Consider the following 19,230-nt stretch of genomic DNA (forward strand, 5'->3'; position numbering starts at 1 on the left):
GGATCGTGACCCCTTGGATCCTTAGTTTGGCTAGGATTGGAGCTAGGACCTTCGTGAACACCCGGGGGGCCGTAGCCAACCCGAAGGGAAGCGCCACGAATTGGAAGTGACGCGAAGCCACCATGAAGCGTAGATATCTTTGATGTGGCTGATAAATTGGAACATGAAGGTAGGCATCCTTTATGTCTATGGACGCCATGAAGTCGTCCTTCTGGAGTGTGGCAGCTGCTGACCGCACGGATTCCATCCGAAATGAGCGGATCTTTAGATATGCATTTACCATCTTTAGGTCCAAAATTGGCCTGACATCTCCATTGGATTTTGGGATGATGAATAGGTTGGAGTAGAAACCCAGCCCCTGTTCCAGGACTGGTACCTCTACTATTACTTCCTGGGAAAGTAGATGATCTAATGCCGATCTTAATGCGGCTCCCTTTTCCGGATCGTTTGGAATCCTCGACTTCTGGAAATGAGGAGGAGGAAACCTTAGGAAATCTAATTTGTAGCCTGTGGCCACGGAAGACCGTACCCACTCGTCGGGAATGCTGGCTTCCCAAATCTCTGAAAAGAGTCGCAGCCTTCCCCCCACCTTCGTGGGTGGGGGCGCCCCTTCATAAGGTTGGCTTGGGGGCTGGTTTTGCGAAACCACTGCCTTTTGCCTCTAACAGCCTGTCCTTGTGATCTGCTGTTGAAGCCGAAGTTTGCTTTTGCAGGAGGCCGTCGATACTGCTTGGCATTAGAGGGCCCCTGCCCAGGGGAATACTGTCGTTTAAACGCAGGTCCCTGAACCTTCTTCTTAGTTGGCAAGAGAGTACTCTTGCCGTTTGAAATGGTCTGAATGTATTTATCTAGGTCTTCTCCGAAGAGTCGTCCTCCATGGAAGGGGAACCCTACCAGGAGCTTCTTGCATGGGGGCTCAGCCTCCCAGCTTTTTAACCATAAGTCTTCTCTTATGGATAAGGGATAACGATAAACGTGACGCTTGCTGGATAGAATCCTTGATTGCGTCTACCGTAAAACATATGGCCTTAGGGACATCCGAAAATCTTTCTGCCTGCTGGGCCGGAATAAGTTTAAGCATCTGCTTAAATTGATCCGATAATGCTTGAGCGACCCCAATCGCAGCCACAGCTGGCTGTACTACTGCCCCTGCAGTAGTGAAGGAGTTCTTAAGTAGTGCTTCCAAGCGCTTATCAACTGGATCCTTGAACACCTGTATGTTTTCTACAGGGCATGTTAACGATCTGTTAACACATGAGATGGCTGCGTCCACTGCAGGAGTAGCCCATCTTTTGGAAAAATTTTCTTCCATAGGATATAGGACAGAGAACCTTTTAGGTGGTAAGAAGATCTTATCTGGCTTGTTCCAATCTTGGAACAAAATTCCCTCTAATAGAGGATGGATCGGAAACACAGCATTGCTTTGAGGCGCCCTCAGTGAGCCCAAAGCTGAAACCGTCGATACCTGGAGATCTGGTACTGGCAAGTTGAATGTCCTATGGACCAAGTCCGACAATCCTTGAATCCACCAGCTCTCCCTCAGGGAGACTGCCCCAGACTCCTCTGTATCCGGGTCTTCGATCCCTGAACCTACTTGGTCCGTGTCCAAGAGGTCGTCCAATTCCCCTGAGGAAAGGACCTCCTCTTCTGAGGGTCCGCGCTCGGGCGACGGAGATCTATTCCGCTTACTGCCCCGCATAGCTGCGGATATCATTTTTCCCATGCTTTTCTGCATCTCTTTTAAAGAGGTGAGTAATACCTCCTCCGTAACCATCTTAGGGTTGGACTGACCCGCGTCAGCTCCAGCCCCAGATCCCGATGGCCCCAAGGCTCCCTGTAGGGAAAACAGCGGCATACCATGGTACAATACCGAGGTACACCTGCTACCTATTGGTATTTGGAACTATAAAAGTTAATTGTCCAAACACCTGTTTGGGGGATAAAAAAATGCTTCCTCTCCCCTAGATGACTTTTTTTTTTTTTTTTTTTCGTTTTTGTTTCAAATCCAGGAAAGAAAAAACATTCTGTCCCCCTGAGTAGTATTGCAAAGAAAAACTATGAGATGGAAAAGAAACAGCCTATTTCTAGGCTTGACAAAACAGTCCTCTGAAGACTGCAATATCCTTTCTGGCCACTGTGTGTCCTCGGCGCCCCGTGCTGCCGCTCTGGTCTTTCTCCTCAGTTCCAAAGTATTGAATGGAACAAACAAACAAGGAAGGGCCGCCCCTTCCTTTAAGCCACTGACCCGCCCTTCCCCCCCAGCAATCTCAAACAGGAAATGCCCCTCCCGACAGGGGGAGGGGGGGGGGATTTTGGGAGGAAGGGACCTCTCTGTTCCAGCAAACTGCAGCCTGCAGCCTGGAACCATGAGGAGGTCAGCGTTTTGCCTGCTTGCAGGCTCTGAGGAGGAAGACTGAATGGAGCATCGCCTGGAGGCCTGCAGGTAAGCAAAGCTCTCTGACACACACATATATTTTTATATAACACAGGCCCCACTCAATGCTTTTCCAACACTACAAGGGAGGTCACATCTTATGGGGAATAATACATAAATGGTCCAATGTTATCAGTGGTGTACCCCAAGGTTCAGTGCTGGGACCCTTACTTTTCAATATATTTATAAATGATATTGGGTCTGAGATCAAAAGTAACATTTCTGTCTTTGCAGATGACACCAAGCTATGCAGTGGAATAACGTCCTTGCAGGATGTCTCCAATTTACAAGCCGACCTCAATGCTCTGTCTAATTGGGCGACTGAGTGGCAGATGAGGTTTAATGTTGATAAATGTAAAGTTATGCACTTGGGGGCTAAGAATATGCATGCATTATACATACTAGGGGGAGTACAACTGGGGGGGATCTGTAGTGGAGAAGGATCTGGGGGTTTTAGTTGATCATAAGCTCAATAATGGCATGCAATGCCAAGCTGCGGTTTCCAAAGCGAGCAAAGTCCTTTCTTGTATTAAGAGAGGTATGGACTCCAGAGACAGAGATATAATTTTGCCCCTGTACAAATCATTAGTAAGACCTCATCTGGAATATGCAGTTCAGTTTTGGGCACCAGTTCTCAAAAAGGATATCGGAGAACTGGAGAAAGTGCAGAGAAGAGCAACCAAACTGATAAGAGGCATGGAGGAGCTCAGCTATGAGGAAAGATTAGAGGAACTAAATTTATTCACTCTTGAGAAGAGGAGAATAAGGGGGGATATGATCAACATGTACAAATATATAAGAGGTCCATACAGTGAACTTGGTGTTGAGTTATTCACTTTACGGTCAACACTGAGGACAAGGGGGCACTCTTTACGTCTAGAGGAAAAGAGATTTCACCTCCAAATACGGAAAGGTTTCTTCACAGTAAGAGCTGTGAAAATGTGGAACAGACTCCCTCCAGAGGTGGTTCTGGCCAGCTCAGTAGATTGCTTTAAGAAAGGCCTGGATTCTTTCCTAAATGTACAGAATATAACTTGAGTATTAAGATTTGTAGGTAAAGTTGATCCAGGGTAAATCCGATTGCCTCTCGGGGGATCAGGAAGGAATTTTTTCCCCTGCTGTAGCAAATTGGATCATGCTCTGCTGGGGTTTTTTGCCTTCCTCTGGATCAACTGTGGGAATGGAGTTGGGTGTATAGGATTTTACTGTGTTTTTTATTTTTGTTTTTTTATTTTTTGTGGTTGAACTGGATGGACTTGTGTCTTTTTTCAACCTGACTAACTATGTAACTATGTAACTATGTAACTATAGAGAGCCATCCTATCTTTATGATATGTGACTAGTTTGCCAGATGCAGTGCATAACTTTAGGCATGTCCCCTGTGACCCCCCAGAAAAAACCTGCTAAGAACCAAGTTCCGCAAGTTTTCCCCTCACTTACCTGCTCCATGCCGCAGGACTTTGCCAAGCAAGAGGCCCAATCTTCCCCCATCTCCGTGGGGATGTCTAGACCTTCAGGCCCTGGGTTCCTATGAAGGATCCACTGTCCTGGGCCCATATAGCACCCTGGCAACAGAAAACTTTAGGTACCCAAAGGTTTCTAAGTTCTGGGCCCAGGGTCCAGCTCTCTAAAAAGAAAAGCATTATGGGCTATACCCCAAGGGTTTGGGGTCCGGTTACTGACCACTTTAGCGCTGAGGCTTTTTTGGACAGAACCGGTAGCTCACCTAATCCCAAGGATGCGGAGGCAAGCTAAACCATGACTAACACCTAAGACACTGGCGTAAAAACTGAGGTACTCCTCCTATGGGAGGGGGTTATATAGGGAGGGGCATTTCCTGTTTGAGATTGCCAGTGTCTACACCTGAAGGTACTCCATATAACCCATATAGTAATGAATGCCGCTCTGTGTCCCGTGATGTACGATAAAGAAAAGGTAACAAAATGTCTACATCACTGAAGGTCAAATTCTTCCCATCACATTTCATTCCTGGCATATTTTCATGTCAGCAACTTTTCCTCTGTGCCCCAAAGGACCACCCCTAACTTAACTAATAAAATAAAGATCCCAGCTGCATTCTTTCACCAGAACACAAAAAAAATTTAGGATTGTATGCCATCCAAAAAATAAAATAAAAAATATAATTATAAGGAAGATTTACAAAAACAGGATAGTGCAAAAATCTGGTGCAGCTCTGCTTAGAAACCAATCAGCTTTCAGATTTTATCGTCAAAGCTCAATTAACCACTTTCCAACTGCGCCATAGCCAAATGGTGACTACAACACGGCTGGCTATTTCTGGGAAGCCCTCTATTGACATCGTCCCTTGGGCATGCATTTGGAAATGTCCCTGACCGCTGGGTCCTCGGGAGCCAACACATAATGGATTGGAGTAAAGGACCAATCACATATGCCCTTTACCACATGATCGCTGCGCCCAATGATGAAGCAATCACTGTCAACAAACCAGCGTCATGTCCAGTTTAGCCCTCTCCTCTCACCAATTGACCCTTTACAAAATGGGGTCATTTTGTGTGTGTTTCTATTGTCCTAGTGCTCCAGGGCCTGCAAAAGTGTAATAGGTAGTCAAGACATTTGATTTGTAATGGATGTCCCTTTATGCCTCTGTATGTGGCCAGGCTGTGTAGAAGCCCAAAAAAACGAAAACAAAACACAAACTCACCATGCCCCTTACTAAATACCTTGGAATATCTACTTTCCAAAAAAAAAAAAAAAAAAAAAAAAGGGGGTCATTTGGGGGGTATTTGTTTTGTCCTGGCTTGTTCGTGTCTTAAGAAATGAGACAGGCCGCTAGTACATCAGGTGTGATTAATTTTCAACGATAGAGTCCACAAGCTATGGTGCCAATAATCAAAATCTGTGTATATTATTTAGTCTTTGTGAAGGTTATTTTTATCAATATGTAGAAGTATAACTTGTGGCCAAACGTTATGAAAAAATAAAATAAAAAAAAAAGTTTTTTTTTATAATTATATAAACACACATTTATATACACACGCACACAATTTGCAACATTTTATAACAGAAAAAAAAGAAGGGGCATTTTTTTTTTAAACAAGATTTTCAGGCTTTATTTATAGCACACAAAAAAAAAACCCAGTGATGATAGAATACCACCAAAAGAAAGCTCCATTTGTGTAAAAAAAAAAAAAAATAAAAAAAAAAAAAATGGTTCAGTTGTATTTCATCATCGGATTTCCTGCCAAATAATTTTTCCACATTAAAAAGGGAATCAAGCACAAAACTAGGTTTGGAACCTGGGCCCACTGCACACAGTGCCACCAGTCCGCAAGGCCCTCTTAGTGATTAATTGAGCCATGAGACAAGAATAAAAGACGCACCATATCCACAAAGTCATATGCCACCATAAGCTGTGTCGACGCCAACACAGTTTTGACATTACTGGTCCAATTACGTAAATCTTACTGAATTAAAGTGCCACAATTGGCCTATAGGCCAAGCCTGCCACCGAGTAAATCTCCTTTAAACTGTGGTCCACCCTTTTATCCCTTAAGGAAATGGAATTCTCCAAGGGCTCAGTGATGCGATTAATCTCCGGTGGAGAACCCCACGTTGCAAAGTCCTCAGACTTCAGATACAGCTTGTGAAATTTGTTCAGAATTTCTCATTCTATGGCCCACTTACATAGGTGGCTGCTGGCAATTCTAACCGGCGAGGAAACGAACATGCATACATGTGTGCGAACAGCCATGGCAATCATCGGGACACCTAGATTTGTACCCTATACAAATCAATGGCTTGCGCCACAGCGGTTCACATTCAAACTGCTCATTTGAGCAGTTATATTTCATTTAGGACTTTGCCTGGCCCTGGACGCAAACAGATTCTGTTCTGGTACAGTGGTTCTGGCTGCACACAAACTTTTATTCAGCCAATCATCCAGTTTGTGTATGCAGCCATAGCGCAAAGTCCTGGCTGCATCTGAATACTGATGTTCAGAAGTCTTTTGCCATCTGAGTGAATTAGGACACAGACTGCTGCTGTCCTTAAATTAACTCCTTGAATTCCAGCATTATGGGAAAGAAGCCTTTTTTTCCCAGATCAGTATAAAATGTTTATGCACCTTCACTTGCTGCGATTTTACTTCTTCACACTCAATCGTCTCCTCTACTGCAGCCACGTAGGGTGTCACTATGGAAAAGTCAAATGTCAAGGCTCTGACTGCTGATCATCGTTGTCCAAACACAGTGGTCTCTAAACTTTAAAGCGGTTGTATACCCGCTAACACTTTTTTTTTTGGTACACCTGTAAAGGCAAAAGGCATAATGAGCTAGTATGCACCGCATATTTGCTCATTATAAAATACTTACCTTGGAACGAGGTGGTCCATGCCGAGGGAGATGACATTTTGACTCGGCGTGTCTTCCGGGTATCGCGGCTCCAGCGATATCTTTCCGGCATTGCAAGGGGAATATCTCCTAAACCGTACAGGTAAGCCTTATAGGCAAAAAGTTAAAAAATTTACTATACAAACACTTTAAACAAAAGGGCCAGTTCACAATCCTTCAGAGACTTTAGGGTGGCCAGTCTGTGGTTAGTGGGAACACAAAAAAAACACCCACATAGTGCCTGTGGTCAATAGGATGAGGAATTGCACCCCATCGTTGGTGGCAGTGGGAGGAGTGCCCATCGTCCGTGAAAGAAGAACCAATTTAGTCTTACCAGTAACCCTGTTTCCAGTAGTCTTCCAGGGCAGCCCTTGAGAGATAGAGTTCCTCCCTCCAAACAGGAAACACATTGCCAATTAGTCTTTTAAAAAGGTAGTCTCTCAGGTCCCTGGTCCAAGAGAACCGAAGCCCGGAATCTGAAAGCACAACCCAACAAGGTTAAACATTAGGGTGGCATTGTGCTGTCCTGTGAGACTACTGGAAACAGAGTTACCGGTAAGACCAACTCAGTTTCTCTCCCCCCCCCCCATTCGTCTTCCAGGTCAGCCCTTGAGAGGATAACTAAGTACTCACCAGGCTAGGGTGGAACAATGAAAAAGAAAAAGTGCAGCGCTAAGTAATATATGATGTGAAAGCATATATGTGCGATGTTATGGTGTAACACGAGTGCTCACAATCAAGTGAAAATAATTAAATCAAAATAGATAATAGTATCCAAATATCTGAAGATATATAGTACCAATGAGTGCCACGAGGGTGCTCTCACACTAGTGAGTCCAATTCCTAGAGGAACAAGATTTATGTGTGAGCATCCATGGAGATAAATGACATCAATGATGAATGTAAATGTCAAGGAAGGCCACAAACAGAATATATATAGTAAAACAAAAGTCCAATGTTAGTACAAGAGATCAGTCCTGGTACGGTGAATCCAAAGTGGGAAAATAAAAACCCACAATGAAGTAGACTGAACTACAACAAATGAAGAAAGTCTTTCTCAGAGTGGAAAATAGATATAAAATCCATTGCATGCTCCACTTGGTGGTTAGGGCACAAAATGGTGACTATGCCAAGGTATCACTCTCAGGAACAATAGAAACATCCAACAGGCAAATAAAACAGGATGGATACCCTTACCGGATGCAGTGGACACCCTCGTCAGCGACGGGGTGGCAATCAGGCATGCACGAACTCCTTGAGGCGATGATGATGTTGGGATAGCTGATGGAACCGCAAACAATCACCTTCAGAAGCCGGATGTATCCAATACGAGGTCAGTCATTAGAGGAATCCTCATAGATGGGGGCAAGTGGGCATGTTTGATCATAGAAACATGAAAATGAAGAAAAAACAGCTCCACATGGTGTGGTTAATCCCAATAAAACGAGCCTTTATTAGGCATGGATAAAAACAGTAAGAAACGATCAAAAAAAAGTTATGCCCCAGTTGAAGAGCTCTCAGCTCGAAACATGTCGGGTACATAGCCTATACGCTACCTGCCTACCACGCTGCAATCTTTCTTATTTCTGTGATCACCTGTATTGGTCTTTCCAAGGACTCATACCTTTTATCTACTTGTTTTTGATCGTTTACCGTTTTTATCCATGCCTAATAAAGGCTCGTTTTATTGGGGTTAACCACACCATGTGGAGCTGTTTTTTCTTCATTTTCATGTTTCTATGATCAAACATGCCCACTTGCCCCCATCTATGAGGATTCCTCTAATGACTGACCTCGTATTGGATACATCCAGCTTCTGAAGGTAAATTTTTTGCGGTTCCATCAGCTATCCCAACATCATCATCGCCTCAAGGAGTTCGTGCATGCCTGATTGACCCCCCGTCGCCGACGAGGGTGTCCACTGCATCCGGTAAGGGTATCCAACCTGTTTTATTTGCCTGTTGGAGGTTTCTATTGTTCCCGAGAGTGATACCTTGGCATAGTCACCATTTTGTGCCCTAACCACCAAGTGGAGCACGCAACAGATTTTATATCTGTTTTCCACTCTGAGAAAGACTTTCTTCATTTGTTGTAGTCCAGTCTACTTCATTGTGGGTTATTTTCTCACTTTGGATTCACCGTACCAGGACTGATCTCTTGTACCAACATTGGACTTTTGTTTTACTATATATATTCTTTTTGTGGCCTTCCTTGACATTTACATTCATCATTGATGTCATTTATCTCCATGGATGCTCACACATAAATCTTGTTCCTCTAGGAATTGGACTCACTAGTGTGAGAGCACCCTCGTGGCACTCATTGGTACTATATATCTTCAGATATTTGGATACTATTATCTATTTTGATTTAATTATTTTCACTTGATTGTGAGCACTCGTGTTACACCATAACATCGCACATATATGCTTTCACATCATATATTACTTAGCGCTGCACTTTTTATTTTTCATTTCTGTACACAACGTTGTTCTATTGTTGGTGTCAGCTGCTATACCATACAGTTGTATTCAAAATTATTCAACCCCCACTGAAATTGATTGTGTTGGCCAGTTTGACATTGATTTTGATCATTCAGTCATCCTGCTTACAATTAAATCAAAGAGGCACGTGTAGGTCAGACAAATATAACATAACATTTATAATGAAATAAGCACAAATGTATTTTCTGTGCTCACATCATTATCAGTTTTATTCAACCCCCAAGTGACATTCAATCTTAGTACAACATCCTTTTACAGTTATAACAGCTTTTAAACGTGAAGCATAGCTTGACACAAGTGTCTTGCAGCGATCTACGGGTATCTTCGCCCATTCGTCATGGGCAAAAGCCTCCAGTTCAGTCACATTCTTAGGCTTGCGCACTGCAACTGCTTTCTTTAAGTCTCACCAGAGGTTCTCAATCGGATTTAAGTCTGGTGACTGCGATGGCCACTCCAAAATGTTCCAGCCTTTAATCTGCAACCATGCTCTAGTGGACTTGGAGGTATGCTTGGGATCATTGTCCTGTTGAAAGGTCCAACATCTCCCAAGCCTCAGGTTTGTGACGGACTGCATCACATTGTCATCCAATATACTGAAGAGAATTCATGGTGCCACTGCCTTGCACACGCTGAAGCTTCCCTGTACCTGCAGAAGCAAAACAGCCCCAAAGCATGATTGACCCCCCCGCCATGCTTCACAGTAGGCAAGGTGTTCTTTTCATCATAGGCCTTGTTCTTCCTCCTCCAAACATAGCGTTGATCCATGGGCCCAAACAGTTCTAATTTTGTTTCATCAGTCCACAGAACACAATCCCAAAACTTTTGTGGTTTGTCCACATGACTTTTGGCATACTGCAGTCGACTCTTCTTATTCTTTGGAGACCGCAAGGGGGTGCGCCTGGTAGTTCTGGCATGGAGGCCTTCATTACGCAGTGTGCGCCTTATTGTCCGAGCAGAAACTTCAGTACCCACATCTGACAAATCTTTTCTCAGTTCCTCAGCAGTCACACAGGGACTTTTCTCCACTCTACGCTTCAGGAAGTCAGCATCTTCTTTCTGCCACGACCAGGTAGCGCTTCAACAGTGCCCTTTGCCTTAAATTTACACCTATGGTGTCTCTTGGTATGTTTAACATCTTTGCAATCTTCTTATAGCCATTGCCCTTCCTGTGAAGAGTAATGGACCATTCTCTTGACTTCACCATGTTTGTAACCACACCAGTAAATGTCTAGAAGGAGCCGAGTATCACAGTCATTTTAAAGCTGCCTAATTGGTGCTTATTAGGCTTTATTGCTGCTCCCTGACATCCACAGGTGTTATCAATACCTGATTGAAAACACTTCAATGAACCTCTGTTCTTCAGAGTGGTAGTCTTTAAGGGGTTGAATAATTGTGTAAATGAAGAATTTATTACTATATTACAAAACCAATTGATGTCATTTTAGTTGCATATGGTTCTTTAAGAAGTCCTTGTAGGATTTCATTCTGAATACAATTACAAATGTACACTAAATTCCCTAAAACCCTTTACAGCATTGGGGGGTTGAATAATTTTGAACACAACTGTACATTGATTCTTTCACGTGATTAGCGCAATTTTTTTCCCATATATCTTAGGGTGGGACAATGGCTTGGAGGACTTTCTTACCAAAAGCCTGGTTCTGAATGATATCAGATCCAGTTTGTAATGTTAAACAAAAGGTAGAGAATCCTGACCAAGTTGCTGCCCTGCAAATTTGCTACGGGGTGGCTTACGCCTTCTCCGCCCACGAGGCTGCTGAAGCCCTTGTAGAATAAGCTCTTAAATTTGTTGCCGACGTTACATGCATAACTCCGTAGCATTCCAGTATAGTCGACTTGATCCATATGGCTAGCGTTTTCTTGGACGCTTGTTTACCTTTTTGGTTTCCTGCATACAGGACGAATAGTGTTTGAGGCTCTGAACTCATTTGTAACCTCAAGGTACTGCAGTAGGCATCTTCTTACATCCAATAAGCTTAGTTCTTGTTCTTTACTATTTGGTGAACTACAAAATGAAGGAAGTATTATATCCTGGGAATTTGTGGAACATTGACGTCACTTTCAGTGTAAATCCAGGGTCCGTTTAAAGAACGATTCTGTCATCATGAATTCTGAGAAAAGGCTCAGACAGACAGAGCCTGGAGTTCTCCTATTCTACGTGCTGTAGTGATAACCACGAGGAAGAGTTTTGAATGTCAGCAGGTGTAAAGATGTCTCTTGTAGAGGCTCAAAGGGGCCTTTGATGATCCCCCTAAGCACCACCGAAAGATGCCATGTGGGACATTTCAGTGTTTTGGGTAGTCTGTATTTAGCCAACGCTCTGCAAAGTTCAGATACCAATGCGTCTTCTTGTAGCGTCCATTCTAGGTACACCTGAAGCGCTGCTATCTGAACCTTCAGCGTACTAAGGGCTAGACCTTTATCAGCACCCTGCTGTAGGAATTCTAAGATAGCTGGTGTATTCATTTTTTGTCTGTTATTCTCAGCATACCAGCCGTTACATTTTTCCAGGTCTTTCTGTAGATGGCCCTGGTGTTAAGCTTCCTGTCACACAGAAGCGTTGCCACCACTTTATCCGAGTGTCGTTTTGATCTCAGAATGTTTTCCTCAGTAACCAGGCTGCCCACTTGAAGTTTTCTTGCTTGAGGCCTGTTAGGGATCCTTAACATATCGGGTAGTCCCTGAGAGGAAGTAGCCAAGGCTCATCTGCTGAGAGACTGAGGAGCTGAGAGAACCAGGCTCTCTTGAGCCAATACGGTGCCATCAGGCAACCTGTCTCCTCCAGATGGAGGAAACACCAAGACTGGCCAGGAACCTCCTTAACCACTTCCATACAGGGCAGTTATACACACATCCATACCAGGCCTATTCTGGCACTTCTTTCCTACATGTACAAATCATATTTTTTTTGCTAGAAAATTACACAGAACCCCCAAACATTATATATGTTTTTTTAGCAGACACCCTAGGGAATAAAACGACGGTCATTGAAACGTTTTATCTTGCACGCCATTTGCGCATTAATTTTTCAAACGCCTTTTTTTTGGAAAAAAATTGTTTCATGAATTAAAAAAAATAACAAAACAGTAAAGTTAGCCCAATTTTTTTGTAAAATATGAAAGATGATGTTACACCGAGTAAATAGATACCCAACATGTCACGCTTTAAAATTGCGCACACTCATGGAATGGCGCCAAACTTCGGTACTTAAAAATCTCCATAGGCAACGCTTTTAAATTTTTTACAGGTTACCAGTTTAGATTTACAGAGGTCTAGTGCTAGAATTGTTGCTGGCACTCTAACGCACGCGGCGATACCTCACATATGTGGTTTTAACGGCGTTTACATATGTCGGCGGGACTTGCGTGTGCGTTCGCTTCTGCGCGCAAGCTACTGGGGACAGGGGCGTTAAAAAAAAATATTTTTTATTTCTTTTTTTTTTTTTTTACATATTTATTTATTTATTTTTTACACTTTTTTTTTTTATTTTTTTTATTATCACTTTTATTCCTATTACAAGGAATGTAAACATCCCTTGTAATAGGAATGTGTGTGACAGGTCCTCTTTATGGAGAGATGCGGGGTCAATAAGACCGCACATCTCTCCTCCAGGCTGGAAAGCATGAAATCGGTGAAAAAAAAATTCACCGATCTCATGCTTACTGTTGCTTAGCAGCCGCAATTGCGGCTTTGTTTACTTACGGGGACCCGGGCATGACGTCATCACATCGCGCCCGGGTCCTCCGACGGTCATAGAGATGACTGGTGACCATCTGGTCACCAGTCATCTCTATGCTTCCTGCCAGCGCCGGACGATTCTTTCTCCGGGCCCCCGATGGCACGGGAGAGCCCGGAGAAGCACCGGATGGCGGCGGGAGGGGGGGATGTCCCCTCCCGCCGCCTGTAAGAACGATCTAGCGGCGGAATCGCCGCTATGATCGTTTTTATGTTGTGCAGAATCGCCGGCAGGAGAGAAGGATATCTGAATGATGCCTCTAGCTGCAGGCATCATTCAGATATCCACCCGCAAAGCCCAGGACGTCATATGACGTCCTCCTGGATCGAGGAGGGGTTCCTGCCGCCGTCATTTCACAATGACGCGGTAAGGAAGTGGTTAAAAGACCAATTGGCAACGAGTTTCCTGTTTGGAGGGAGGAACTCCATCTCTCAAGGGCTGACCTGGAAGACGACTGGGGGAAATAATGTTTCAACATTTATATCAGTGGGAGTAATAGAATTTTAGATCTGTGGGAGGAATTCCCAAGGGCCAGAAAAAAGGGCCAACATAGTCACACTGGCGAAGGAGGCCGTTCTGCTTGTACTGGGCCTGACATGGCCACTGGCTTTGTGGATGTAGATTTGTTGTCTCATATGTTTGCATATTTTCCTCCACTGCTAGAATGCATAAGCACAAGTCTGATTCTTCATCTTGAATGATTTAAGGCAGGGGTGCCCAACCAGTGGCCCGGGGGACACATGTGGCCCACAGAGCCCTCTGATGTGGCCCGCGACCTCCTGCTCTGGGATGGAATACAATAGAATAGAATACGGTTATTAAAGGTGAGTTTATTACTAAAATCACAGGCCCGGATTCACAAAGCACTTGCGCCAACGTATCTCGAGATACGCCGCAAATATGCGCCGTCGTATCTATGCGCCGGCCTCAGAAACTAAGATACGCCTGAAAATAGGCTTCATCCGACCGACGTAAATTGCCTACGCCGGCGTAGAGTGGGCGCATATTTACACTGGTCGTATTTGGCGCTCCCATTGATTTTCTATTCACATATGCAAATGAGGGAGATACGCCTATTCACGAACGTACGTGCACCCGACGCAGTGCGCGTAAAGTCATACGTCCGGCGTAAAGTTATGCCCCATAAAGGAGGTGTAACTCAGCAGAATCCATGCAAAGGGCTGCACCAGGGAACACAAACCAACGTATATTACGTATTTTACGTAGGACGTGAATATGACTAGGCATAGGTTACGTTCACGCCATAGGCAGTGATCCGACGTATCATAGGCAGTTGTTCCGACGCGATTGTGAGCATGCGCACTGAGATGCGCCTACGGGACAGCGCATGCGCAGTTGGCGATACGCATCTATCTGGTGCTCGGCCCATCATTTGCATGGGGTCACGCCTCATTAGCATAGCTCATGCCCACTTCCACTTACGCCGACTTACGCCTGAGAAACCCAGCGCAGATTTGGGAGGAAGTGCTTTGTGAATTCAGTGCTTGCCTCTCTGCGCTGCGTCGGCGTAGCGTAAAGGAGATACGCTACGGCGGCATAAATATGCGCCAGTGTCTGAATCCGGGCCATAGTGTACATATGGGCATTTCTGTTCTGCAGTGGTAACTGGATGCTTTAAAACTGATTACCTGCACTGAGCCATAGACTTCTATTGCCTGTGAGTTTGGTGTGATTTCTGAAAGTGCACCACACCTACAGGATATAATAGAAGTCTTTGGTAAAGTGCAGCTAACCTGCAGGAAAGCCACTGTGCTGCACTCATGGTGTGGGTAAACAACCATGCATCATTGTGAAAGCAGCCTTAGGGCCCTTTCACATGGTCAGTCCGACCCAATCAGACTCACCATTTACCTCTAAGGAGTGACTGATGCAAATGGACTACCTCCAATCTGATCCGCAAAAAGAAAAAAAGTAGAGTAGAGTGGACTGCCATCCACCCGCTCCGTTCATTGTGGCCCGAGATCAGTTACCAAGCCGCTTAAGTGGCCCTCTTTCTTCAAAAGGTTGGGCACCCCTGATTTAAGGCATAGTTGACACGTCATGTTTCCAGGCAAAGAAGGCACACCATATGCCCAGCATGTTCCCCTTTTTAATAACATGAGCAGCGATAGCGATACCTTGATCACGTCTGCGAGAGGCTACCAAAGCAACCCTAGAAAAGAACGACTGTGATGTAGAGAGGAAGAGCATCCTTTAGGTGAGAACGTCTGGAGGCTGGATTTTTTACTCGCAGTAACACAAAGCATAAACGGCCTACAGAAGCTCAGACTAATAGCGTGGAGGCTGGGTCCACCATTACAAAGCAATGGACTGCTCCTCATTTGTGTCAACATAAAAAAGGGGAGGTCGTGTTTGGGAAAAGCATTCAGGGAGAACTCGGCCATTAATGCTAAACAGGCCCAGTTCATAACAGCTGGAGCATAAATTAAGCCATAGCAAAAACGGGCATGCATCGCACATGGCCAATAGCCATTCACCAACCACTGAACCTTACCGTCTCCCTGCCATGGAAGAAACGTTTTTTTTTTTCTATGAAATTCATTAGATATGAAGCACTAACATATAGCGCTCAGAACAAATATAAATTCCATTTTGACACATACTCAAACACTGCTGCACTGACAAACACATTATGCTGGATGGATAAACAATTGCATATAACCCTGACACGAGTACTACAGCATTTTCATTCTACCAGCTCTGCAAAAGATGTTCCATTAAAAAAGCCAAGCAAAAAATATAATTGTGCCTTCCAGGGTCATATTGAGAGTTTACCTCACTTAGTGACTTTGCTAAAATGCAAAAAGGTAAATTTTGCAAAGTGCCCAGTTTTAATTAAAGGATACATGATGAAAGAATGTCATAGAGAGACTGATCTAAACCTATTCCAGTTAGAATACACAGAAGCACTCTGTATGTTCAAATGTGAGAGATTATATATATATATATATATATATATATATATATATATATATATATATATATATATATATATATATATATATATATATATATATATATAGTCCCGTCATTATGGTAAATGATATGCTTGTTTATTTTTGTCCATTTTGTGAGGCCATGAATATTTATAGTAACAGAATAAACTTTGCATGCCAACAAAAATTTAAATGTAGTACCTCGTTACCAATAACCTTCACCCACACTTTCTCACCAATGTCTACTACTTCTGAAGGATGGTCAACATGAGAAGATGACATGTGTGTTTTGTGGACAAGACCTGGTAAGTAAGCAAAAAAAATAAAATAAAGTTTTACTTTATTTGTACACACACACACACACACACACACACACACACACACACACACACACACACACACACACACACACACACACACACACACACACACACACACACACACACACACACACACACACACACACACACACACACACACACACACACACACACACACACACACACGTATTCTTAGCAGTGGGCCTCACCTTGCTTTGTGCAACCTGGAATTTTGATAAATGCTCCATAATCTGTGACATTTGCAACCTACAGAAAATAGAATGGTTTAACTACATTAAAACTATTAGCATACTATAAATATGAAATATTGCATACAATTTTTTTTTTTTTGTAAAATGTATGTATATATATATATATATATATATATATATATATATATATATATATATATATATATATATATACACATACATATATATACACATACATACATACATACATACATACATACATATACACAAACATATACACACACACACACCAGGTGAAGCTTCAAATTCCCATTTACAGGTTTTACAGTTTTTACCAATCCCTGCTTAAAAAGAATTTAAAAAAAATAGAGCTCAACAGTTCAAGCTAAATGTACACAAACATATGGGATGGAGTCAGGGTAGTGGTGCATATCTTTCTATCACACTCCCATCAGCTATGGCCAGTGTTTCAATCAAAGGCAGAGTCATAGTAACCAATCAGCTTCTTACCTCAGCTTGTTCAACCAAGATTGACAATTGAACCAAGAAGCTGACTGGTTACCATACACGGCTGCACCAGATTCTGTGTGCACCAGTTTTAACCAATCTTCCTATAGTGCAGCCCTCAAAATTTCCACTAGCCTACTAGCATTTGGCGAGTGGATTTAAGCTGGGGGCGAGTGATGACAGGGCTGCATGACCAATCTCCCTCCAATCTGTGCCTACACTTATGCCGGGTACAGATGAGAGGATTGATCCGCGGATACGGTCCGCCGGACCGTATCCGCGGATAAATCCTCTCGAGGATTTCTGCGGATTTGGATCCGATGGAGTGTACTCACCATCGGATCGAAATCCGCGCCAAAATCCCATCGCGATGACGTGTCGCGCCGTCGCCGCGATAAGGACGGATCGATCCGGTGAGTCTGTACAGACCACCGGATCGATCCGCTGAAGCCGATTCCAGCGGATAGATTTCTTAGCATGCTAAGAAATTTTTATCTGCTGGAAATCGGTCGGCCCGAAAAAAAAATCAGCGGAAAAAGATCCGCTGGGATGTACACACCAGCGGATCTATCCGCTGGAACTGATCCGCAGATCAGTTCCAGCGGATAGATCCTCTCGTGTGTACGGGGCCTTAGAGTCCCGATGAGATTGGCGGCCGAAGAGGAAAGGTGCATGCTCGGGAAAAGTAGTCTGGTGAGCTGCGCACAGGCAGAGCAGTACACAGGTGCTCTACTTACAATTCTCATTAAGCCATGGGACCCAACAGTATGACCTCTCTGAGCCTGCCCCCCTCCCCCGGGCCCCGACCAATGTAGCTGGAGAGCAGAAAGTAATGAGTGAGGTGGAGGATTGCAAAAATGACCACTCCGGTGCAGCGCTCACTGAAAGTTGCCCTGACATGAGAGCGGCAGCCTTCTAGTTTATGCAGTTTTCTTCTACTTCTTGTGCTCTATGTAAGTGTCCAACAGTTTAGCCTGAGCACTGTGAACAGACTGGTCTCAATGTGTGCTGTGCGCTGTCAGTGTGCGCTGTGCTATGGTGTCAATGAAAAGAAAACCCTAATTTTGTGTGCATCAAGCGTAAGGTGATAATACGGATGCACCGGTATTAGGTGTGCCACCGCCCCGATAATGTAGAATTGAACTAAGGACTAGTAAATTGGGCTTTGAAGGCACACGATACACAAATTCTAGAAAAGATTTATTATAGGTACAGAAATATCATAGAAACCGTTATAAATAAAAAATCACGAAGTGAAATTCAATTGACAACTGGTTTACCACACACGGTTCATATTCATTGTATAGTTCTAACATAAAAAGCTTAAGATAAAAAGCATAATTATAAAAACGTTGTATCACAAGTAACCAGATGGTTGTCCAGAGGACTAGGAGGATTTGCTCGACATGTTGCGCGCTTATGGAATTAGCGCTTCCTCAGGAGCATAGATATTTCGTTAAGGGGTATCCCGCGTTGGTGGTAATCAACGAACGGTCTCGTATTGGCCTATCACTGGTTGTAATTCACAGAGAAATTTATCTCAACCAGATAGGGGAGTGTAATCATCAAAATGCAAGACTAAATTGCATGCGGTGGTATAGCAGTTGATTGCTGGTAAGCAATGAACAATGAACCTAATCCAGGTATATGTTAACGCACTCAGCTAATACATACAGTGTATTGAACCGGACATGGAAGAACAGATGGGTAAATCTGTCTAAATAATCGCCCACCTAACGGACCTTAGTCCATGGGTATGGAAAGGATAATAGGTGAAGGCGTTCGAGTCCTTAGTATTGCAGTAAAGTGTATAGCCGAGTGTGTCCCTGGTATCAGAGTAGCACCAGCACTGGTGCTACTCTGATACCGGGGACACACTCAGCTATACACTTTACTGCAATACTAAGGACTCGAACGCCTTCACCTATTAGGTGAGAATGGGGAAGAGACCCAGTTCTAGTGCCCTTTCCCTCTGGTCTGCCCCCAGTGCCCTGTCCCTCTGGTCTGCCCCCAGTGCCCTGTCCCTCTGGTCTGCCCCCAGTGCCCTGTCCCATTTTGTTAAAGTTGTTGTTGGTAATATTTAATTTTGTAACTTGATTCTGCATAAAACATTGTCATTCCATGAGATAATCTACGAGGGCGTGTTTACGGGTGCAATTAGGCGCAGGG

The 19,230-nt window shown here is 43.9% G+C and overlaps 1 protein-coding gene across 4 annotated transcripts in view; it reads right to left on the reverse strand.

Annotated features, from left to right (window-relative positions):
• The window catches only part of ZCCHC17 (zinc finger CCHC-type containing 17), a 75,936-nt gene that overhangs the window by 51,254 nt on the left and 5,452 nt on the right, over positions 1-19,230 (reverse strand). For all 4 annotated transcript variants that reach the window (XR_005747069.1, XM_040337924.1, XM_040337923.1 and 1 more), the window contains exons 3-4: positions 16,552-16,609; positions 16,224-16,324 (exon numbers count right to left, since the gene is read on the reverse strand). Coding sequence is in view for 3 of the 4 variants with exons in the window: in XM_040337924.1 (XP_040193858.1) it covers positions 16,224-16,324; positions 16,552-16,609 (159 nt within the window). In the remaining variant the exon portion in view is untranslated. The remainder of the gene's footprint in view (positions 1-16,223; positions 16,325-16,551; positions 16,610-19,230) is intronic.

This window comes from Rana temporaria, chromosome 2, assembly GCF_905171775.1.
Source record: "Rana temporaria chromosome 2, aRanTem1.1, whole genome shotgun sequence".
In the NCBI taxonomy this organism is placed as follows: Eukaryota; Metazoa; Chordata; class Amphibia; order Anura; family Ranidae; genus Rana; species Rana temporaria.